Source organism: Protopterus annectens, chromosome 14.part0 (genome assembly GCF_019279795.1).
Source record: "Protopterus annectens isolate FY-2018-M chromosome 14.part0, PAN1.0, whole genome shotgun sequence".
Taxonomy (NCBI): Eukaryota; Metazoa; Chordata; order Ceratodontiformes; family Protopteridae; genus Protopterus; species Protopterus annectens.
Window position 1 is genome coordinate 595,995,493 of NC_056748.1, and position 26,347 is coordinate 596,021,839.

The 26,347-nt window shown below is 38.2% G+C and overlaps 1 protein-coding gene across 1 annotated transcript in view; it reads right to left on the reverse strand.

Moving 5' to 3' along the window:
- Positions 1 to 16,556, reverse strand: part of LOC122789121 (interferon-induced protein with tetratricopeptide repeats 5-like) — a 162,688-nt gene extending 146,132 nt beyond the window's left edge. Inside the window, exon 1 of the mRNA XM_044056337.1 lies at positions 16,482 to 16,556. Coding sequence (XP_043912272.1) covers positions 16,482 to 16,486 — 5 coding nt within the window. The 5' untranslated portion in view covers positions 16,487 to 16,556. The remainder of the gene's footprint in view (positions 1 to 16,481) is intronic.
- Between the last annotated feature and the right edge of the window lie 9,791 nt (positions 16,557 to 26,347).

Below are 26,347 nucleotides of genomic sequence, written 5' to 3' on the forward strand. Positions count from 1 at the left end.
TGTCTGTAGGATCAGTAATCTTCACATCATTTTGAACTAGCTCTGAGCATATCTGGGAGTTTCCTCCCAGGTTTCTAACATAGCTAAAGAAGGCCTTATGATTGTCTTTTGAGTCTTTAGCTATTTTTCTCTCGAAATTTGCTTTGGATGATTTTATGAGAGCTCTTAGTTTTTACTTATAGTGATCAAGGGTGTCTTACCTTTTAAGGATTTTGCTCTATCTTGTAGTAGCTTCCTCCTTTTGTTGTAGAGTTTGTTTATGGCTGGGGTCCACCAGACTGGATGCTTGCCTTTGGTACAAAGAGTCTTTGTTTTGCTTGGGATTGCCTTATCCATGCAGTCCTGCAGGTGCTGGTAGAAGGCATTTGTAAGTGATTCAGCGGCTTGAGTACTGTTTTCCACGGCTCGGGGCCTTAAAGGAGACCACACTAGTCTTTAGAAGTGTGAAGTCGGCTTTTGAGAAGTTCTTTACTGTGGTCTTTTTATTTCAGGTGGGGTGGGATGAGGACCTCCAGCGAGATTAGTTTGTGGTCTGATCTCACCAGTGAGGGGTACACCTCCGGTGTTGAACATTGTGCTCCCATGTTCGTGATGATGAGATCAAGTATGTTATCTCCTCTTGTGGGGATGGTGACTAGTTGTTCCATGGCATTTGAGTTTATGAATTCCAGGAACTTTTGGGCTAGGGTGTTTGGGCTTGAGTAGTGTTCCCAGTCTATATTAGGGTAATTGAAGTCACCTAGTATGATGGTGTTTGGTGATACATTTATCTCCTCTAGTGTTTTCAGGAAGGCCATGTGAGGTTCCTGAGTTTGTGAGGGTGGCCTGTAACATGCTACAATTTGCAGAGCAGTCTTGCCTATGGTTAATTGCACCTGGATGGTCTCCGATGCATCGTGCGTTGCCACCAGTCTTGAGGTGTGGGTGTCCTTGATGAATATGGATACCCCCTCCTTTCTTGGTATTGTCCAGATTTTGGGGCGGAACGCATGATATGAGGTAAAACCTGATAGCGCCGGGGTGCTCTCAGGAGCCTTGAACCAGGTTTCTGTCACAGCACAGACATCGATGTTCTCCATACTGAGAAGGGCCTCGAGTGCGTGCATTTTGAGATTTAGACTTCTGGCATTGAGCAGCATTACCCTTAGTTTTTTCCTTTTTGTGTTCTAGGGTGGTAGGTTTAGAATTTGAGCCTTGCCTAAAAAGGCACTATGGGGTGGCAAGAGCCTTTGCCAATATCCGAATCCCAGGGTGACAGGTGCAAGCCGTCCCTTGAAGCAGCGTGGCTTGTCCAGCATGTCATCCCAGGCAGACAGACACTGGATCCCCTTTGAATGACACCAGTGTTTAAGCCAATTGTTAAAGCTGATCATCTTATCTCTGTATTGTGGCATCATTCTTGGTGAAGGTAGGATACTGCTCAAGGTCAGGGTCATACCTGTCTGGGCTACATAATCAGAGAGCTCCTCAATGTCTCTTTTCATGTAGTCCAAGGAGGTACGTCTCAGGTCGTTTACACCAGCGTGGACAATGACTGAATCATATTTGTACCTGCTGTTGAGAGACCTGAGTACTTGCGTTATGTGGCGGATTCTAGCGCCCGACAGGCAGCTTACTGTGACCTTCTCCTTACTCAGTCTGGTGAGCGGACGTCAGTGTGTCTGACTATGGAGTCACCAATGACTAGTGTGTCTGGCATTGTGTTTGGCCTTAAGGGCTGTGACTGTTTGACACTCTGACTGTGAGGTCTATGTGTTGCAGGTGTTGTGTTCTGAGGTGGTGGTTGTTTGGGTGTCTGCTTTGGTGGCCTCTGCTGTTTTGGTAGATTTTTGATCAGAGCCTCGAGTATGTCTTTGTGTGTTTATGTGTATGATTTGAGGTTGTAATGGTAATATGTGAGACTGGGTCTATAGTGTGTGTGGTAACCTTCTCCTCCTGACTGGTCTTGCCAGTCCTATGTTGAGAGAGCTCAGCCTCCAGTTTGGCCGTGTAGTTGCATCTCTCGCATGTATTTGTGTTTTGTGGGAGGAGGAGAGGGTTGTCTGTGTACATGAGGCAATTGTAACATTGCCTCAATATTCCCAGGTTCACCAGCTGAGCAGGAGAGGACACTAGCAACTGATCCCTCGACATGCTAGAAGGAATAGACAAAAAACTTTAAAAAGATTCCGGGGACGTGGGTGACCGAGAAATGGGGGTTGCCTTTTGGGGTACTATCTATGACAAGAGTGCCGTATCAAGGTAATAAGTACTGTAGGAGCAAGTGCTACGTTTAACAGATAGAGAATAGTCTACTTGGAGTCAAGTAGAGATGATCTTTTTAATTATAGGATACGCTGATTAGATCAGTAGTATAGTTCGAGGAAGGTAGTTTTAAGGGAAAATTTGAAGAGTGGACTTTAGGTAGCCCGAATAGTTTAAACCTGCTTAACCGGCGCTGCCCTAGTGTGCAACAGTAGCAACTCCGCGCTAAATCGGCCTAAATCGGGCTAAATCGCTAAAGCGTGCTTTATAGCAGGGGGCTGGAAAAGACAGGAAATGACCCAAATTGGCCAACAAACCACAAGTCACTGCCCTAAACCACTCCTCCGAGGACAAATGAAGGAGTTATGGAAATGACCCCTAGTGGCCAATAAAACTACAGTTTCAAGTCAGTAACCACCTCTCCGGGGGGCAGGGAAGCTGCTCAATGTTAGTCACTCCCACTGATAAACACAGAGACCCTCCTTCAGTTTTTAACTCTCAGAAAAGTGGGAAAAAAAGCAAGATTTTTTTTTTTTGTTTTTGTTATTTACAGAGATAGCAGAGGTTCACAAGTAATATCAAGTTATAACAGTGCAGTAAATGACCCCACACAAGAGTGCTAGGTCAAGGACAGAAAATATGCAAGTTTTAAGAAAAAAACGATTTAAAATTAAGTGCAAACAGGAAATTCAGCAAACAGCTTTTGGTTGTGCTCTAAATACAGCTACTAATACAGAAATCAAGTTTAACAAGCCAGAAAATGCTCAAGCTAGGCAGCTATGCAGAAAAACTTAGCAAATAAACAGAGAAAAAATACTTAAAATCTCAAAGTGGCTCCCTTCTTCTCTCAGCGTTTTTTCCTCTTGGAGGGTGCTTCACCAACAGCCAACAAGCCTGAAAAGACGCTCAAACCACGAGGCAACTAGGTTTTAAGAGAGGAAGATGAAGGAGTTATGGAAATGACCCCTAGTGGCCAATAAAACTACAGTTTCAAGTCAGTAACCACCTCTCCGGGGGGCAGGGAAGCTGCTCAATGTTAGTCACTCCCACTGATAAACACAGAGACCCTCCTTCAGCCCAAGCAAAAATGGCCTCACAGAAACTTTCAAACAGTTCAGGAACAGCAAGCCTGTAACTGAACTTTTTTAACTCTCAGAAAAGTGGGAAAAAAGCAAGATTTTTTTTTTTTGTTTTTGTTATTTACAGAGATAGCAGAGGTTCACAAGTAATATCAAGTTATAACAGTGCAGTAAATGACCCCACACAAGAGTGCTAGGTCAAGGACAGAAAATATGCAAGTTTTAAGAAAAAAACGATTTAAAATTAAGTGCAAACAGGAAATTCAGCAAACAGCTTTTGGTTGTGCTCTAAATACAGCTACTAATACAGAAATCAAGTTTAACAAGCCAGAAAATGCTCAAGCTAGGCAGCTATGCAGAAAAACTTAGCAAATAAACAGAGAAAAAATACTTAAAATCTCAAAAGTGGCTCCCTTCTTCTCTCAGCGTTTTTTCCTCTTGGAGGGTGCTTCACCAACAGCCAACAAGCCTGAAAAGACGCTCAAACCACGAGGCAACTAGGTTTTAAGAGAGGAAGATGAAGGAGTTATGGAAATGACCCCTAGTGGCCAATAAAACTACAGTTTCAAGTCAGTAACCACCTCTCCGGGGGGCAGGGAAGCTGCTCAATGTTAGTCACTCCCACTGATAAACACAGAGACCCTCCTTCAGCCCAAGCAAAAATGGCCTCACAGAAACTTTCAAACAGTTCAGGAACAGCAAGCCTGTAACTGAACTTTTTTAACTCTCAGAAGTGGATTATGTGAATTGACTTTAATGAAGTAAGATTTAGATAATTGAATTTCTCCTTGCCTACTCCTGCATACCCCTATAGCCTACCTTTTTCTGTTGCATTTCTCTCACTTCTACTTTTCTCTAACTCTCCTTCAACTTATCATACATATATCTAGTCACATTCTTCCACTCCTCCCCCACTCATCACTCTTGTCTACCTCCACTCCCTCGCTCTACTCTACTTGCTCATCTTCTCTCTTTTGTATCACCTAACTTGTATGTTTTTACTTTCTTCCCCAGTACTTCACTCCTGAAGGGTTGCACTGCCAAAAAGGGAGGAGGGGTAGCAATTCTTTATAAAGCACAATTCCAAATTAGTACTATAAATCTGATTTCTACCCTAGATTATAATGCCAAAGTTATCAACTCCAAACTACAACTCAACCCTACTAAATCTATAAAAATCATGTGTGCATATCTCCCTCCAGGCAATAACATTAACACACTAGAAAGTATCCTCAGTTCACTCGCCACCAACCTCCCTCAAGAAACATTAGTCCTAGGTGACTTTAACATTGATTGGAATTCCTGTAATAATACAAATCCCACCTCTCATATAAACCTACATGGCTTTACACAACTCATCAATTGTCCTACCAGAACTAATAAAACCAATAACTACGAAACCACCTTAAACTGGATTCTTACTAATACTCCCCAACAAGCCCACCAATCAGGTACCCTTCCAGATGATGAAGAAAAATAAAAGAGCACAGCGTTGCGAGTCCACAGTCTTGATTTAATATAAAAATAGTAAAACAAACAAGTTAAGCACTTTCATCAATAAGTATGACTTCTTCAGAACAAACTACCATTGTGAATTATACATTTAAATACAAGTTGCTGGTCTGCCATTGGTTCTAAACCAACCAATTCCATTTATGGGAAAAGGACATACTGAAGCTACAAACAAGTCACAATTTAGATAAAATAAATAATTTCATCATAAATGACCATGTCCACATGACATAACCTTAAAATTGTGCAAAATTAGTACCAAGATAGTACCAAAATATTGCCACTTCCAGATGATCTAAGCGACCACTCACTAACTTATGTCATTAGACATAAAACCAACCTAACTTTATCTACCACTTATAGAACATTACGTTCAAAAAAGAAATTTAACTCTGAACATTTTCAAGCTGAACTAATACAATATAATTGGTCCCCACTAAAATATCTCCCACTTAATGAAGCAGTAGAATACTTCAGTTCTACATTCTTATCTATCCTGGATCATCATGCCCCAAGTCGTACTATTAGAACCAAAGCTAAGGCAGCACCCTGGTTGACCAACAATACTAGGCAAAAAATCATTCTCAGAAACAAATCTTGGGCTAAATGGCGTGCCACTAAGAATCTAACTGACCGCCAGAACTTCAGAGAGCTTAGAAAAAGTACAAAAAAAGCCACCCTAACAGACAAAAAAAAATATTACCTTCAGTTACAACAAACCTCCAAAAAGGAACCTAAAAAATTCTGGGCCAGTATTAATAACCTTTTATGCCCAGGCCAGTCTATTACACCTAACCCTCAGGACTCTAACCCAGAAAATCCCACACAGATAGCCAATGACTTTAATTCTTTCTTCACTAATACTATCCAAACTCTTGCTAGTCACCTATCTCCCGACACCTCAAAGCTACTCTTACCTACTTTAAAACCACCTCCCTCCCTTCATCTACAACCTGTTTTTACCTCCTTATCTCATCACTGCTCCAAAAATTAAAACCTACCACCCCCTCTGCAGATAAACTTCCTGCAGAATTCTTGCAAGAACCAAAGCTATTGCCTATCCCATTTCTATTCTGATAAATAGGTCTATAAATGAAGGAATCTTCCCTTCTATCTGGAAGATATCTCACATCAACCCTCTACACAAAGGGGGAAACTCTAATGATTACTTAAATTTTCACCCCATAGCACTTCTATCACCTATAGCTAAAATCATGGAAAAATGTATCCATAAACAACTACTTAACCACCTTCTCCATAACAACCTACTTGCTAACTGTCAGCATGGATTTAGACCTTCCCACAGTACCACCACTGCTTTACTCTCCTTCACCAACTCCATCAACAATAACTGTAACAACAATAATTTATCATCTTCTGTCTTCATTGATTTATCTAAAGCTTTTGACATGGTTAACCACAAACTTCTTCTGCACATACTAAAATCTCTCTCACTTGATCCTCCTTCCTTAACTTGGTTTACATCTTACCTAGAAAACCGTCAGCAGGCAGTACTCTGGAAAAACTCACTATCTAATCTCCTTCCTATCTCTTTAGGTGTACCTCAAGGCTCTATCCTTGGCCCCCTTCTAGTTTCTATCTTTATTAACGACCTCCAATCAGCTATCCCAAACACTGTCTGCATACAATATGCAGATGATTCGACTATAATCTGTACTGCTACCTCTCAAACTGAACTTCAGGCTCTTACCCAAAAAGCTTTTACCTCTGTTGAACACTGGTTCTTAGACCATTGCCTACTCCTCAACCCTAAGAAAACCATACTGTTATTATTCTCACCTACCCGTAAATCTACCCAACTAAACTTCACTCTCATATCTACTGATAGTACTGTCATTTTTCCAGATTCAACTACAAAATTATTAGGAATAACTATTGACAATAATCTCAGCTTTGGCACTCATATCAACAATACAATAAAATTAGTTAATAAAAAAATAGGATCCCTTTACAGAATCAAACCCTTCCTTACACCCATAGCAAGGATCACATTAGCCAGATCTCACCTAATCTCTACTCTTCTATATGCTTCCCCCATTTACACTAATCTCTCCAAAAACAACCTTAAGAAACTAGCTACATCTTACTATAATATTGCTCGATTTGCTACAGGATCCCCATTTAGAACTCACCACTGCCTGAACCTAAGACAACTAGGTTGGCTTGAACTCCCTAACCAGCTTGTACTTCAACAGCTCTTAATGACTCACAAGATCTTATACCAACCAACTAAAATACCAATACTCTCTAACCTCATTTCACCATACAAAAACCTGAAACATCTACATTCTTCTAACAAACTACTGATTAATATACCCAAACCCAAAAACTCTGCAGGTGACTCCCTCTTTTCCAACTCTGTTGGAAAAATGTGGAATAAACTCCCCTCTGATATCTCATCTTTATCCTCTCTCCCACTTTTTAAAAAGCAACTGAAAATGCATCTTAATAAACACTGGCTTTGTTCCTGCACCAACCCTGATTAACTTTCCTTCTTCCTCTCTCTCTTTTCTTCTTACATGATTCTTTCTTTCTCTTCTCCCGATATCCTGATAGCTCTCCCTCTTCATAACATCTATGTAGATATATGCTATCACATATACACTATATGACTTTCGTAATAAAAAAATAAATATATATTTTTTTTAATACATCATATGATTACACATTTGGTATTTGCTCCTATCATATTTGTGTATTATGTGCATTAACTAGCTCTGTTTATAAATTTTAATCTTGTATTGCCTATTCTCTATTTAACTGTAATGACTGTTGGACCTTTTCTCCCCAGGCCTCTACTGAAAATGGACATATATCCAGCTAGACTAGCCCAGTCAACAAATGTAAAATAAATAAAATAAATAAAATTATTCTTTTGGGAAAACTTAGCTAGGCTTAAAAAGGCCCTTTGGGTCATTAGCCTAGTAATAGTCTATGAATCTATTAATGTATGAATATGTAAGTAGTATGCAGAATACTGGCTATATTTAACACCTGGGATGCTGGACACGGGACATCAAGAAACTGCTCTAAAGATGCATCGGCATGATTTTATACTTAATGTCTGTGCATAGGGTGTCCAAATACAACAGTTTATAAACATACAGCAAAGTAAAGCTGTATGTGAACCATGGTGATTTAGATGGAGAAATCAGACAGAAAGCATTTAAGCAGTACAGAAGGGATTATTACCTACAGAATCTAGTCAAGAACTTGCTATAAGGTCAAACACCTATGATAGCAGAATGAGCACTCTCTCTCTCTCTCTCTTCATCTCTCTCTACCTCTCTCTCATAATGATAAGAACTTGTGTGCTCTTTGGTTTTGCTCTGCATATTCTGTGCATCATCACATCAATGATTTTTGAGTCTCAACAATGCAGGTTACCCTAATATGTTTGAAAAGCTTGCATCTACCAAAGATTTTAAAAGGCTTGAAACTAATGATATAAAACAAAGGGCATATGGGCAATGTCCCAAGTACACTTACTTTCATTTAATTTTATAAAATTATTAGCTAATCTACAATAAATGTAAGATGGAGTAATGTGTTCTCTGACTTGCACTGTTGAAGAACTGAGTGCATAAACTAAAAATTTAGAACTTGTTTAACAAGATGTAATAATATTATGATTTCAGAACAGTTACTTAGACACAATTTGCATAGTCTGGTCAGTAATATTCAAAATCACTAGAAGAGAAACAAGCATAATGTATGTAGATATGGCATGCATATCTGCTCAAACAGCATTTTGTTATAACTGCAGCCATTTATCAGTCAATTCAGAAGTTACATATAAGGTGTGAATAGTTATTGCCATGAAGGGAGATTTAAGTGTGTGAGATAGGAATGCTAGGATTGCATAAAAGGGGGAGGTTTCAGTGATATATATAGTACCTTACATATGTATGAAAAATGTCATTGTGTTGGAAATACTTGATTTTTGTGAACTGTGAAAAAAAATCTGTTTAAGAATATGATTTAATGAAACAGTGCTTGGTTTGATAATGAGATTTGGGTGGATTGAAAGTTTGGTAGTACTTAATTTTGAGTTTGTTTTTAAAATGTATTTACCTGACAGTTATTGTATTTGGGTCTATATTAGAACAGTGAAGGTTTAGCTTGTCAAACACCTAAATGTTGACAGCTAAATAGTGAAAAATTAAAACCACAAATGGCCACTTCCACTAATTTTTTCATAGGGAAAAAATTTGCTTGGCCATGGGACACTAAAACAAACTTTCAAACCCTAATTAAGTCAGAAATTTAACAGTTTACAGACAGCAGCATTTAATATATTTGTACTAGTCGTTACTTCTTGGAACATTAGCAATAAAGTATTTTTATTGGAAAATTTGCTATTTTCTCACAAGACTGATGGTGTTATTGTTTATGAAACACGGTTAAAGAACAATAACTGGAAACCTGTTCTGTCACACTATAAATGTTATTACTGCAACAGACATTGTAACAAAAAACAGGTGGAGGTCTGATGATAGTGATCAAAGATTGTTTTGAGACCTGTAACTATGGAATGAGTGATAACACCACATTTGTACACTGAGTAACTGTGACAATAAAGATAACCCCGGAACAGATAGCACTTTTTGGAGTGTATAGACCACCAAAGTCAAGTGCTGATGGCCTAGTGGAATTCATACATTTCTTGCAAGTAACACAGGAGGAAAAAATAAGTGGCTAGGGACTAAAAACTACTAGAAACACACTGAAATTATATTGATTCAACAACATTAGTAAGGAAATTATTTGCAATATATGTTCAGGAACAAGAATCGCTTCAGATTATGAAAAAAAAAATAACCAGGGAACGGAATATACTGGACATAGTTTGTATTCCTAAGGAAATGACTGTTACTTTATGTCAAATTTTACCACTGTTGATATGCAGTGATAATGGGGTTTTAAAGGTTAAATTACTTCTAGATAATTCTGCCAAAGTGAAATCTATAACAATACACAGAAGATTAATAACAGACTATATGGAAGCAAAAGAGTCACTATGCAAAACTAAATTGCATGATATGTTCAGTGGAAAAACTGCAGAAGGAATGAAGACATTTTTCAAAGGGAAATTGCTTGCATTCAAAAAATCTGAAAAAAAATGGTTAACATCAGGATCTAGGCATACAGTATTAGGAGGATATATTTCCATAAGAACATGATAGACAAAAATATAAGAAATGGAAATAAGGTCCTTCAGTAACTGAAAAGTAAGTAAAATAAATAAGCTGGACAGACAAATTAAACATAGTGTGAGACAAGATCAAGAAAAAGTTCTAGAAAATGTACATAAAGATACCAAGCATAACAGGAAACAATTTTATAGATACATAAAATGCGGTAGGAGTAAAGACATACAAACTGATAAACTATGTGTAAATTTTAAAATTTATGCTCAGACACAAGAGATTATAGATATATTTATGAAATCTTATGCATAATAGTTTGGGTCCACAAAGGAGGTGATAAATTGTCTAGTAACATCCAAATAACTTCAGATACTGAAAATAAATTAGATTACATTGAAAAAGAGTTATACAGACTGGAGCCAAAATGCAGAGAGGAGACAAAATTAGTAATAATGCCCTGAGAACACTTCATGAACTTACAGTGCCATCATATCTGTTGTTCAATAGGTCATTTATGTATGAGGATATTCATCAGGTTTGGAGGCAAGCACTTGTTAAATCTATCTTTAAGGGAAAGGGGAGTAGGGCAGACCAATAGTCATTACACACCAATATGTTTACTTTCTTGTTGTGGAAAAATAATGGAGAAGGTTAGGGTCATACACAAAACACTGATCAATAACTAGAAGAACTAGGTATTGATGCAATCTTGATAAGGTAGATAGCTGAATGACTTACAAATAGGCCATGACAAATATTATACAGCAACTGAACAGGTGAAATTCTAGGTTACACTCAGGGTATCCCACATATCTCACTTAGGACCATTCTTGTCTATGTTCTATCTTTCACATCCATAGTTTTCATCTGAGGCATTCTAAAGCCAGTATGTAGATGACTTGAAAATGGGTAAACTGATTACATGTGTTACAGATAGAAAATGGCTTCAAAAGAAGTTGACTAAATTGACCATTTTGGCACAGGAGAATAATACATTGATAAATACATCAAAAACTTATGAAAATTGGAAGACATAGATTGAAGAGTGAATATTTATAGTAGCACACAATGATTGAAACTGTAGAGTCATTTAAGGACCTGGGTATATGGGTAAATCCAGCACTGAGGTTTTCAAATCATATCAATCAGTTGTTTAATGATAGTCATAGAACTACAGGTTGTATAACAACATCAAGGAAATAATGATGAAATCATTATTTGTAAGTTGTGTTAGGCCCACACTAGAGTGTGGAATAATAATATGGGAACCTTATACAGAAACAAGAGACTGTAAATTGTAAAGAGTACAGCAGAAAATACATCAAGGGCATCCATGGCTGTGAAAAGTTTAAGTTGTTATGGAAGACTTAAATATATTTAAGAGCAGATCTTATTCAGGTATGTAGGGCATTTAGAGACTACTACCTCTGGGAACATTTGAGGTTATCAAAAATAGTAGAGATTCATCAGACAATATGTGTAGTATGTATATATATATATATATATGAATATGTCCTGTACTAACTGGTTTTCTGAGAGAGTAGCTGATGCATGTTATTGACATCCAATTTTACGAAGTCAAGCACTGGTTTAGATATTTTTAAGAACAATGTTGATATTTATTATGGAAATGACTGTTTTGCTATATTGGCATTCTAGAAGGGAATTCTTGCTCATGCAGGAAATATTTGTTTGGATGCATGCAATAATTCCATATTTAAGGACCAAGAAAAGGAAGCTAGGAAGTAGCAACTTTTTCCAGGATTTTGTGCATGAGAGATAACATTGGCCAAATGTAGTTTGTTTTGTGTTAGACAACAATTTAGCGAGTAGAATAACACTGATTATTTTGAAGCAGTCAGGAAACAAACCATTATTAGACAATGTGCTGATGGTATATTGCAGAGGCAGTGCAATGAAGGAGTCACAGGCCCTAATGAGTTTGGGATAAAGATCACAAAAATCAGCTTTTTTTGTAGTTGGAGACATCTTTTGAGTCATTTATTCACCTGTGCTGATGCACCCATTTTAATTTAGAAATCATCAGCAAAGTCAAACATGGGTGCTTTTCCGTTAACAGGGCAACATCTTTTTTCACTCATTAATAGTTTTCTCATAAGGAAAGATGTCTTGTCAACAGAAGTGCAATTTAAAGAAAATACAATATTTGCGAAATCTTCGTTCTAACTTTTTTGGAGCACCAATGCCAATTGCCGTCGTTACACGTATTTCTCTGCAGTCTGCACCAACTAAGAATGTGTACACATGTATACACATTATTTCAGTTATAAGAGAACGTTCTCGGCACATATGTTACTGATAACCAAAACAGTAATAGAAAAGATTGAAGTGTGGTCTAATGTGCAAATGCTTTTGAACTGAAACATGATTGGTCTTTAGGACTGCATGAAGCAATTGCATTCTAACTCTGTGTTTTTACACCCATGATCAGGGCTGAAAAGGGTCCTATAATCAGTCCCAAAGTCCAACTTAACTAAAAATATGTGTGTGTGTCCCTCTCTGTACCTGTCCTTGTGCTTGCATGTGGTGTCTCTGCAATGTCCCTGATTTTTGCTGGTAATAAAGAATGACATCAGCTAAGGTTAGAGATGGCTTTTACTTTAGAAAATGGCCATTAGGCCACATTCTGTTAGTCAGCTAACTTCTCCACTTACTGTCTCTGAATGCTCCAGATTACTTCTGGTCTTGTCCCTGATTCTGGAGATAAGACAATGACAGCTGCTGTGTGTGTGTTTTTACATAACACATGACATATGTTATATATTTATACAAACACATTGTTAAAAAGTGTGTGTGTGTGTGTGTGTGTGTGTGTGTGTGTGTGTGTGTGTGTGTGTGTGTGTGTGTGTGTGTGTGTGTGTATACTTCCCTTATGAGAAAACCGGTAATGAGGCAAAAACTGCTGTTGCCCTATTAACGGAAAAGTACCCAAATATGGATTCAGCCAAGGAATTAAGTTCCTAAAGGGAGAAGCAGATGTGGAAGGGACACTAAAGTGAGCAAACAAATATGTAAATGCTTCTTTACTCAATTTTGTATTAGAGATCGGTTGAATAATCACTACAAGGATTAAAGGCTTATATTTCATTTATGGTAGCTTTCCACATTCACCTGTTGGATAATTTATGAAACACTGCTGTGTTAAAAATATAGGAATATAATTATCATTTCAGCAAAGTTCTACTACCTATAATAAAACTGACAATGAAACAAAGTAAAAATAAGAAAATATTGTTGGGTTTGACTGGCAGATCAAAATATTATGTATTTAATCTCAGCTTTGTGATACAGAGGGACGAATCCCTGATAATAGCTCACATAACTGGAACTTGAGTATGGCTCAGACGATGGAATAATGCAGTTGGAGATGGTGGGAATAAGCAGAGTACACCAGGCTGCCCATTTGGGGTGGCAAGAACTGATGGTTCCCAGTGTGCCTGGTAATCCTGATAAAAGCAGACATTAGATTAAGGTTCATGGGTTTGGCTATCACATTACATGGTACACATAGCAGGACCGTCCACTGAAGTCAGCCACATGTGCACAGGGCTAGGGCTTAATAAGAATGCACTGACTGCTTGTATCATGCGAGCTGCAAGTTCTCTGCCTATGGACAGACTTGATAGGTTGCCTTAGGACTCAGGTATGGGACCCAATGTGACCAAGGCCAGGGGACAAATATACCTGTTTTCAGCAGTTGCTGTGGAAGTTAAGATGTGACGTCAACAACTACCCTAGTAACTGCATAGATGAAGACCCCTCCTCACATATCTCACCCCAGTACTGGAAGAACCATTACGGGGAATGAATAGGCTCTCTTTCAAGTGGGAGAGGGTCAACATTCACCTAGTATGGGGGCAAAATGATAAATAAAAAATATAATTAGTTGAAGTCAATATATTAATTGTTTAAGATCAGATTTATTTTACAGGGGTTGTCTCCATTGTAATAAAAAGTTTCAGAGGACTTCCGTGGACACTGATCTGTTTAATGCAAGTTAACCATAGATGTATTATGCTAAGCATGTGGGTATTTTGTGTGTGGTTCATAGCAACTAAAAAGAAAAAAAGAAAGAAAAAAAAACAGATCTTAGTCTACACTGCGCATGTAATATTTTTCACAAGCTTCGATATGTTCATGTCATGGCAGAACTACAAAAGCATTTTAAATTCCAAAATGGAACACCACAAGCCACTGGATAGTTCACAAAGTTTATTTCACTTCACAGCAGGTAACCAAGTTAAGCACTTTCATCCAACCAATGTTAGAACTTCATCAGAACATAATTCAAAATGTAACTATGATACGAATTTTATATGAACTGAAAGCATTACTTTAATATGTTTCCCATTTTTGAAAGGTACACTCTGCCAGTCTGTCTAACAGAGTGTGTAAGCTAGTTTCTTGATTAATCAATATTCAGTACTAATCTTATAAATAGTAACTAGCGGTGTTAAACATGACTGACTTTTTTCAGTGGGTATATACTGATATTCAGAAGGGACACAGTAGTGTTTTTCCTCCTTTTTGATGGGTGAAGAACAGTTTTGTGTGTATAATATTCAGAGTAAAAACGTTCTACAGATATATTAGTGATAAAAATGTCAAGACAAAAACTACAGAATTTTACATAATAGAAAGGGAATGTTTATGAATCAAACATAGAAATGAAAAAGTAACTCTAAAGATTTTGCCAATTGATCACTAAGAAATATGTAAACAAGATGTAAAACAGTTACCACCAGGAACTAAGCACTGTTGGCAGGACTGTAGCTAGGGTAGATTGAGGGGGACAACTAACCTGGGCACAAAATGATAGAGAGTATGATTTGCCATCCTATCCATCCTCATGGCGCTTTAAAGGCATACTGAAGTTTAATAGCCTGCAGTGCATTTGTCAAAATAGAGCAGTGTATCAATCCCTGTGTGGTCTAAACGTTAGCTGGTGCTTGCTACATTTGTTTTTCAAACAGTCTGCTACAGTGGAAAACAAAAAAAAAATTATTTCTTAAAAAAAAAAAATGAAAAAAAGAAACTAAGCTCTGTCACACTCTGTGCAGGTATAAACTGTAGTAGTTGTTTGCTATAGTTGTAGTAAGCAGTTTCCTACAGTTTAAAACAGAAAAAAATCAGTTTTTTTGTATTAAAACCTGACAATTGTATCACTCTGGTGGAGTATAACCTGTATCAATCACTTGATATATTTGTAGCAGTTTGCTACAGTTAAAAAAAACAAAAAGATTTGATTTTTTTGTTGGTTAAAACTAAAATGTGAGAAAGGTGGTTCAGTGGCAGGAAACAGAAGCTGATCGGTTCCTTCATTTCAGGAGCCCCAGATACCTGATTTAAGACTTTTTTTTAATTGACTCTCATCTGAGGAATGACATGGTTGGAATACAAAAACAGGACCTGGTTAGCTGTTTTATTGCTGCATTTCAGGAGCAACAGCCACTAGACTGCAGAACTTTTTTTTGTTTTTCCATTAAAGAGCTGGGGTAGGAAGTAGGATGTGTGCATCTGTGTATCTGACAACCTGTTTAAAAACTGATTGGGTGGGGAGTACTTTCATGGGAGTGGCACAGGCCACTAGTACAGCCAGCTATGCCTCTGGCTTTCAGTTTAGTTTATACCACAAAATGAACATGAAGCATTAACAGTGAACAGTTAATACCACAGAGCTAATTTCTGGGGTCATAGAGGTACTAAATAGTTTTATATGCTACAAAAGAATCACCAACCCTTAGGACAAAACTGATAATTTTATACAAGTAATTTACAGAGTCACAGATGTTCGCATGATTCACGTCACTTGCACTGGCTATAATAGCTATAATCTGTAAAAGCAAAGCAGTCGCTAAGCAGTAACTCTGAAGAAGACAGCAGAGCACCCACCAGAGCAATTTCAAGACAGTGGTCCCTAATTAATACAGTCAACTGAAGGACAATATTTTAGGTATGATTACCACAAAATTTCACTTTAACATTACTGCACAGTTTCACACACAATAGCAGAGGAACAGATAAATTGTACAAAACACTTCAAAAAGTATGACAGGAATTAAACAAGGTTTACCAAGAAAGAAAAACACTAGCGGTGTGCCTTTTTACTACTGTCTGACTACTCTCAAGTGCTGGTCTCATCACAGGTACATGTAACTAGAAAGCAGTATCCCTTTGATCCTTAATAAAGTGATGCACCTGCTATTGTATCAGTTCAGCTGTCTCTGGCAGAAGACCTTACCCTGCCATAACTTGTAACATTGCTTCTAACCACTTTTTTAATGACCTAATAAAATGTCATCAATAAGCAAGTTAAATGCTGCAACACACTTTTATCTTCATAGTACATGCATGTAACTTTAAAAGGTGTAAGCTAAATGTTCAGATTTGTAAACAGTATGATTTGCAATTTTAATTTTTGAAAAAAATAAATAATTACAGAAATATTTCTTACCTCATGATGTTACTGAACTTTCAGGAGTGTCCTAACTCAAATATTGTCTGAAGTCACTGTTGCTTTAACTTTGTCAATCATGCCAATAAATAAGGAGCATCTCATGCCTATCTTCCTAGATCTTAGCAACGTCACACTGGAGAAAAGGCAACTAGAAAGCGAAACTTGTTCAAACAAGTTTAAGATCATCTCACAATTATATGACTTCACATTGGTTCTTGAGAAATAGCAACATGAAACAACAATCTCAAAGAATTGCTAAAATAATATATCCATGTTTCAGATAAGTATTTCTTTCATTCTGCTGCAAAAGAAATAGAATAGGATAGTTCATCTTACATGTTCTCATCATGTGATGCAGACAATCATTTATAAAGGTGATTAAAAAGCAACAATTACAATATAATGAAATACAGGTTTTGCAGGTTCTGTACTAAATGACTTGGAACTGGCTCACTATTTAACTTTTTAGCAAAAAGTTTAATCTCTGTGTCTCAGGGTTTCCTGTGTTGTTTCACATGTAATATTGTGTTGACCACCAGGCTATTGCATGATAAAGGAAACATTACACACTGGCTGCTTGAATAGCCCACTGATGCATATTGCACTGAAACATAGACATCTTTCGTAGAACTGACTTTTTATACAACCAAAATATGACATTTTTTTAAGAGTTATGCATAATTTTCTCTCTAAAGTTCTGGGGTAAGTGTTATTTTAAATAAAACACTTCTGATCTGTTTAATTTTGTAACGTAATCTAGAGGTGAGCTGTGCCAGATTCTTTTTTTTTCTGTATGTATTTATTTGTTTATTAACTAGGTAAGTGGGGCTGGTTAAGTTACTTTTTCAGTCAATATCTACCACACACATATCTGTTACAAAAAAAGCTTATATCAAAATACACTGCAATGCCTGAATGCTTTGAATTAATATGATTAATATTAGGAAATCTGAAATAGGTTCATACTAGGCTATCTGCCCTAGGGCATTTATAAGCCTAGCCAGAGTGTGTTTGGCTTTCACCACCCATTTTAAATTAATTTTGCTATGCCCATTTTCGAGGTTAGTATATTCTGCCTCTGTCTAACAGTGACACAGAAGTGATACCCGGGGTAAACCTACGATCTCCCATTCACTCATCAAGATTCCTCTTGAAGAGAGTCAATGAGGGACTCTGCCTAACCTGGACTGGGATTTTATTCCAGAGTGAAGGGAGCCTCTGGGTTATGAATCTGTCCCTCCAGCATGTCCTATTTATTTCAGTACTGAGGTTCAAGTCTCTCGAGCGCGTAGCTCGATGGGATTTGGATTTTCTGAGGTGCAGCATGTCCATTAATTCCGGGTTGGATATGGCTTTATACGTCAGGCACAGATCGCCTCTGAGCAGGTGGTATGCCACTGAGTAGAGCTGAAGTTTCTTTAACCGGGCAGCATATGGCATCTGTTTGAGCCCTTTGAGCCTCTTGGTGAGGTACTTTTGGGGTCTTTCCAGTTGCTGCAGGTATCTGGTAAGGTACATCCCAAAAGGGGCATTGTACTCAATTATGGGCCTGATGAGGGATGAGTAAAGAGGCACGATGACCTCCCCTGATCTAGATGTGAATCCCTTCATGATTAGGTGGGCTATATAAAATGTTTTTCTAACCACTTTGGCCACGTGCTTGTCAAATGACAGATTGCTATCAACTTGGGTCCCCAGGTCCCTAATTACTTCTTCTGTACTTAATGGATTACCACCTATGTGGTAATTTGTGGGCACTTTGTTTTTGCCAAAGGGGATAACTATACACTTTTTGGTGTTTAGCTTGAGGCCATGACTCTGGCACCAGTTGTCTGTTTCTATGAGGCCCTTTTGGAGGATGCTTGTGTCGGCTGGAGAGTCGATTATGGCGCCCGGTTTGCAGTCATCTGCGAACTTGGTCAGCCACAGTCCTTCCGTGTTGGCCTGTACCTCCAAGAAATATATACCGAACAAGAGAGGTCCCAGGACTGAGCCTTGTGGGACGCCACTTGTAACTGGTTTGGAGTCTGACATGGCTCCAGCAATTCTAACGATGTGGGTTCTGTCCTTGAGCTAGTTTGCAACCCATCTAGTGACATAGGGGTTTATATTTAAGCTGGTGAGCTTATCTATAATGCCCGAGTAGGGTATTGTATCGAAGGCGTTTGCGAGGTCCAGGTAGGCTGTGTGGACCACCTTCCCCTCGTCAATGGCCATGGTGACTGTTTCAAAGAAATCAACCAGGTTTAAGAGGCAGGATCTGCCCTTCACAAAGCCGAACTGGGTAGGATCCAGTGTCTGTAGGTCCCCAATATCTTTATTTATGAGGTCCATGATGATCCTTTCCATAGCTTTGCAGACCAAGCTAGTCAGGCTTATGGGGCGATAGTTTCCAGGATCTGTTGAGGCACCACCTTTGTGGAGAGGGACCACTGTTGCTGTACGCCACTCTTTCAGTACATATCCTGTAGTAAGGCTGAGATTGAACAGTAGTTTTATGTTTGGGTTTAGCTCTTCTTGGAGTTCATGTAGGACGCAGCCCGGGACACTGTCTGGTCCCATTGATGCTGTGTTTTTTGCTTTGGAGAGGGCGGCTCTTACCTGAGCATCTGAGATGTCAGGGGGGCAGCACTCTGCTGGGATAGATATTTGCCCTTTTGGTGGGGAGGGGGTTGCGCTGAACCTGTCAGCTAGGATGTTGGCAATGTCTGTGGGTTTGGTGTATTTTTTGTCATTTTGGACTAATTCTGAGCATATCTGAGAATTCCCACCCAGGTTCCTAACATAACTAAGGAAAGCCTTGTGATTATCCTTAGTGTCCTGTGCAATTTTTCTCTCGAAGCTGGCCTTAGACGATTTTATGAGTGCCTGTAGTTTTTTGCTAATACTGATCAGAGATGCCTTCCCTTTTTGGGATTTTGCTCTGTCATGTAGTAGCTTCCTCCTTCTCTTGTATAGTTTGTTTATGGCTGGGGTCCACCAGACAGGACGTCTGCCTTTGGAGGATTGGGTCTTGGTTTTATTTGGGATTGCATGATCCATGCATTCCTGAAGGTGTTCATAGAATGCATTTATAAAGGATTCTGTGGTCTGGGCCGTATTTTCCACAGGCCCGGGGCTTTGAAGGATTCCACCTCGGTTTTGAGGAGTGTGAAATTTGCTTTAGAGAAGTTTTTCACTGTGGTTTTCTGGGCACGGGGTGGGGTCGGGATGTGACATATACAGAAATTACCTGGCATTTATTTACAAGAGAGAATAACAAAGAACTATTTATAGCAGAAATCTGGAGACTATAGCTTGCCTGTAAGGACGTTGCATCCCAACAACAATTATACTAAATAGAAACTAACAAGATCTCAGTGAGCAGCCTTTGCTATGTAATATCTATAAATCAGTTAAAGGAGTTATGAGTATTGTAGGCTTTGCCCAAATAGATAGCAAACTCGAAGTTTACATATTTCTTTCCAGACATGGTTCTAATTTGTTGGCACTATCTTAGAACATGTTTTTTTTTTTTTTTTTTTTAATTCTACGATTTAGAAAAAGGGGTTTTGACAAGCAAAATAATTGTTGTCTGCACATAGGTTATAAGAAGATGATTTTACTTTGTGTCTATCTTTAAGTGTGTAATGATAATTATTGCACATATGTTTGTGCATGATAGTAGAAAATGGACTGTAAGAAGAACAAATCTTGCTCGGTCCTTCCTTTTGGAGTTTCACAGTGGTGATTAAGCTGGGGGTGAGGGTGATGAAGCTACAGATTTTGCTGACAGTTATTTCATTGGTATTATAATTTGACTGGAGTTCCTTGGTTATTTGGTAGGTATAGTCAATGTGCAGAATAAGACCATTAATTGCTATCATTCTGTGCCTGAATGGTAAGGTGGTTTTAACAGTCTAGCAGGATCACACTTGTACTCATACCATGTCAATAGTCTAGTGCTCACCTGCATTTGTCTGTGCTTGTCTGTGTGTGTATGTGGCACCTCTGTTATTAGCAGCATTAGGTTTAGCATTGCTAGTTGTCATTCCCTGCTGTGTATTTCTGAACTGTGGCTGAATTTCTAGTGCCCTGCTGTATTGTAACCTTCTATGCCTATTTCTTTATTGCCCAGTTATATGGAAGCCTTGCTGTGATAGTGTCATACACCTTGCTGCATTACTTATAGTTTTCTGCAGTGTATTTATTATTGTGTCACTTGTACTTTACTGTGGCACTCATGCCAACTGTAACTGACAGGTCTTGCATCATTTTGTCTCTTGTATAACTCTTGTGACATTTTACCTTTTGCATTCAACAAAACATGAGGTTTTGGCTGTAGTTGTATTTATAGCTTTTGGATTCTTGAGCTGCGACATCTGTACCTGCTGTTCTGTCATACACTAATACAGTGCTTACTGCATTGATTATGACATTGTAATATTCCTACCTGCTGTTGCTTAGACATTCATATTACTACTTTATTGAATATCTCTTGGTTTGTTGTGCAGTGGCATGTGTGTTTGCTGCTCAACTGATTGTTGTAATACTCTACTGCATTGTACTCTATTGTATTAAGCTGTTCTGGGCTGTACTGTATTGTGTAGTATCATATTATACTGTAATGTGTTGCATTATACAGAGTTACACTGTTATGCATTGTCATGTTACATGTCCTCACTGACCGTTTAAATGTCATACAGCTAATGTATTTTGCTAAATTTTATTCCATTGTACTGTTTCTGCATTGTTTACATTGCTTTACTGTCTATTTGAATATCATGCAGCTTCCCCTACCTCCTACATTGACCAAGGATCATCAGATTCCGTAGCCTCAGATAACTTATGCCACCTGGCTATTCTAGATTAGAAAGGAAATGAGCACCGTGTCATCGTCAACATATAATTTATTGCAAATAAGTCCACAAAGTCTGTTCATGATGAGAAAGCTATGTGTGGCAGTATTTTTCATATTCTTGGTTAGCCATGTGACCCCAATTTGTCTCTGTTTCATTTGTTCCAAGCCTTACAGCAACAGTCACTCTGAAGCAATGTATAATTTGACACAATCTTATTGACGACCATTTTAATTACCACTGAATGAGTTCACATGTGAGAGATGCAAACACTTATTACAATTAGAGGTCAATTTTTTACATAAACTGGTTATTGCTACACACTTATGTACTGCAAGACAAATGTAAAACTTTCAAATGAAATGTCCCTCCAAAAATTACTTCTGGACTACAAAGATCTCATAGGTGTGGCACTGCAGAGGCACATACACAGTAAGACTTCAGCAGCACATAAACATTAATTCCATACATATTATAGCTTCTGTCATGTTACCACACAAGAGACACCATAGCAGTCTGGTGAAGTCCCTTAGATTACAAGAGCAGTCCAGTCGTCTTGGTAATGTACTTGTTATAACTGATTCCATAGCTCAAAATACAGATCAACCACTCACAAAGCTGAGCTAGAACAGGGTAACAGTAAGCTGCCTCTCAGGTGTTAGAATTCACCATATCACCATGGCGCTCATGGCCCTTCACCTCTAGTACGACTACAGTGGGGTACTTGTTTATGTGGGTGTAAATGACTTGTTCATCACCACCTTTGACTATATGTAGAGAGATATGATGGAGCTTTCTGAGTATGTCTCAAGGATGTTAGTCTTGCTATTAGTCTCTGCTAATATTCTGTATATTATCACTGAGAATGATGTCACAATGCAAGCAAAAGATGACTGACATAAATAATTGATTTAGTGCTGTCACTCTGAGAGGCCTTGATGGAGATGGAAGACAGTCCTATCTGTTTCACTAATGATGGCTTATACCTACCTCAACAGGGCATTTGTATGCTAGTTACGATTGTATATACCCTCATTTTGCCTTTTTTAAGCAATGTCATCCTGTTCAGTTTAATGACCAAGTAAACACTAATTCTAATCTGACAAATGTCAGTGCAGCACAGCTTAGTGCTAGGAGCCTAAAGAAGAAAATACCCTTGGTCTAGGCCATCCTAAATCTGAAAAAAATATATATTTTGTTGTCACTGAAATCTGGTTCCAGAACAGTGATGGCACTCCCTACTTACCTGGCTTCTCTGCCTACCACTCATTTAAGCCCACAAGTATATATAACAATGGTGGTAGCATCTCCTTTTAGCCAAATTACCATCATCTCTACATAAAATTTCTACTCCAGCTGCAAGACAAATTTTTTCCACTTATCCAGGCTTTATAAATCCATCAAAACTGAATGGCTCTCCACTGAACTCAAACATCTTTTAACTTTAAGGGGTGAAGCATGGCAAAAATGGAAACAGACCCCCACAACTGTCAACCACACCTTCTTTGTATACTCTTGTGTAAATTAGCCAATAAGTCCATCACAAGACACAAAATAAATTTCCAAACAAAGAAATAAACTACTCTCTTACATTCCCCATAAAGATGTTTGAAAATAGGTCAACCTACATAAAGGAAGAAAACCTCTTCATGATATCCTGTTTACAAACACTATTCAATGTGGTACAGTAAAACATTTCTCCAGAAGATTTCCTGAAGGAATTTAGCAGCCCCCATCAATTAACTCCACACCTCCTACAGATCATGCATTGCCCACCCTGCCACCATTCACCCCCCTCTTCCACTTCAAATGCATATGTCACAAAGAAGTCTCTATTCTACCTGAAAATATTTCTATCAACACCCCTTCTGCATCTCACAACATAAGCCCCTGGTTCATATATCACTGCAGAGATCATCTATGTCTTCCTTTAACCCACATATATTATCTATGTCTCACACAAAAGATCATGCCGCAGATTTGTAAAACTGCAATAATTAACCTCCTCACAAAGCAAACCAACCAAAAAGATACCTCCATCCAGTATTCCCCCCAATTCTGAGCAAACTTCTTAACAAGTTAGTTTGCACCCAACTCTCCCTCCATATCCATAAGTTCCACCTGGTCTCCTCCACACAACATGGATTCTTGCCTGGACAAAGTACTATGACAGCACCTTGACAGTGGTTTCCTAACAGGTGCCATATTTATAGACCTGCCAAAGTCACTTGACCTTGTTGACATTATCTTCTCCATAAAAAAAATCATTGAAATTGGTATCATTCCAGATGCTGCTCCTTGATTTAAAAACTTCTTGAATGACAGACACTTAAGAGTTGAAATAGGATCCTCCCAATCCGAATCTGTACCTATTAACAAAGTTGTACCATAATTATCAATTATTGCTCCCTCCTCTTCTCTATAGTGATTAAAAAACTTCCTTGTGACCTCCTCCATCTCCAAATTATCCTCTATGCTGATGACATAGTTATTTCCTGATCAGGGCATGCTTATATCAACATTCAATGTCAACTCCAGTCAGAATTACATGAGCTCCACTAATTGCTCATAAATCATAAACTACCTCTCAACTCTACCAAGACAAAAAGCTATGTCTTTTGAACTCCACAGAAATCTCACCAAGCACCTGACTCTCTTTAACTATCTTTTACCTATACAACCATTCCATAGAGACATCCTCCACCTTCAAATACCTAGGATTATGGCTTGATCAGTCACTAAACTTCCATTTCCACAGAGACAGAGTGAGAGACAAAATAAAACCTCTCCTCTTCTAGGTCAAAAATATCTCCTCTTTTCTATCCCAACCAGCCAGAGCAGCCATGGTAAAGCAGTTCTCCTTTCTCAACTCAAATATCAGCTCATAGTTTTTGCTTCTACCTCCAAGAAAAACATTACCAAACTCTAAATTATCTCTTAACAGCATCTGCCAAATCATTACAAGCTCAGTTCTCTGTTAGCATCACCCTAGAAAAATCCAGATGGCTACCCATAAAACAAATATCTAACCTGCCTTTAGTATCCAGAAATCTACAAACTACTACAACTCCACACACTTACTGTCCTTACAATCTGAAACATTATTCACAAGCCACAGCAAATCATTACCCCAAAACTAAACTTCACAGCACTGTGCATACTTTCTCCTCTCAGGCACCTACTCTTTGGCATGCTCTCCTCATTGACATTAAGGAGATCAGAATTTATTTCATGTTCAGAATGCAACTCAATAAATACTTCTTCTTCCAAGCCAAATGCTTGTGCTTTAACACAGGACATATAACCTAACACCTTCTCCTTTCCAAGTCTCTTCTCACTCATGATTCACCGAAGATTGACCCACTTTAGAAGCTAATGTATATATTGTAAATTACACTCTGCTTGATTGTACATTGCACAATGCTTGTTCACTAGTATGTATATACACACATTTTTTCTGTGTAATCAGTCTGAACTACTGTGCTGTTTTTGTTTACATTTCTGTATTTTTTTGTTTGTGAAATGTCTTGTATTTCACCCAGGATGAGCCTGAAATTGTTCAATATTGATCAGTACACTACCCCACTATACAAATATACATACATAGATAGGGTCTTGGAGCAGCCCATCAACCCAGTAAACAAATTTTAAACAAACAAATAAATATGCCCAAGTGTATACTCCCATCTTGACATTTGGAAAGAGACAATACCTGTCAACATCTTAGGACAAGAAATCTGGACAAAACCATAAATAAGGGAGGGGTAAATGCCCAAAGATAGGGACAAATTGTAAATATTGTTCTTATAAACTTAGAAAATTGATAGAATACCAGTTGCTGCATTAGTTAGAGTTTTTTGAAGGGTATGAAGTCTGAAAATCACGTCTGTCATTGGTTTCTGACTTCGATCCAAAATGATGTGCCAAAAAAAAAAACTTTTATGAGGAACAGACCAAAATATGAAACAAAAATGAGGACATTCTGGGTAAATCTGGATAGTTGAGAGGTATGACAGAGGATCATGTTTCTATTTGCCAAATATACAATGCCAATGTGGCATTCCCTCTCTGGGACAGTAATCAAGAAGCCTGAATTTTCACCACTGACACTGGAGAAGGATGTTCACTTGGAACAAAAATGGATACATCCAATATATCCAGATGCAGCTCTCTGCATCAAGTACAATTTTCCCCTAAGAGCACACAGGAAAAACAGTCCAGGGTCTGGGTTTCTCTGTCTCTTTCCTGGTCCCCGATAAGAGTCCCTACTGACACAGCTGTAGAATTGAGACCTCAGCTGAGTGTCAAAGCCAAGTTCTCCATCATTCTCTCTGTAAAACCAGTGCTTTGTGTCATTGCTCCAAGCAGCTGACACACACACTTTTTGAGATTTGATTTTCACACACACACACACCTGGGAAAAATTGGCACATATTTACTCACTGTTCCCCCTCCTGCCCATACTATAAGGTAGTTATCTCTGCCACCAGACACTACAAAGCCAGCTTACCTAAGGCTCTTGCAAGGGTACCCAATTATACTGAATAAAATTAATATTAATACAATGTTGACCAAATAGCCAGGCTTCAGGAGTGGCAACAGTGTCACCAATAGATACAAGTACTCTCAAAGGTTACAATATTTTCTAAAGGACCAGCCACACTGAAAGTTTAAATATATGTAATATTAAATAATAAAAGAACATGAGAATACTAAATACCTATTTACAATAAACACCAGAGTTTCAATCACAGGAAATATTAAAAATAACACAGATGAACAGATTCACAGTTACAGAAACACAAAATTTAACTATTCTCACTATATTCCCTGACTGATCTAGAGAATTACTGTTCCTACTTACTTAATAGAACAAGGCAAGATGAAGTAGGTGAGGCATCCTTCTATGTCAAGTTCCAAGAAACAGACTGCTGCTGAGACTTCAGTCTCCTCTAATATTAAAACATTATTGCTGTACAAAATGACATCACATACATCTGGTCATCTGACTTCTGGTCCCATGCA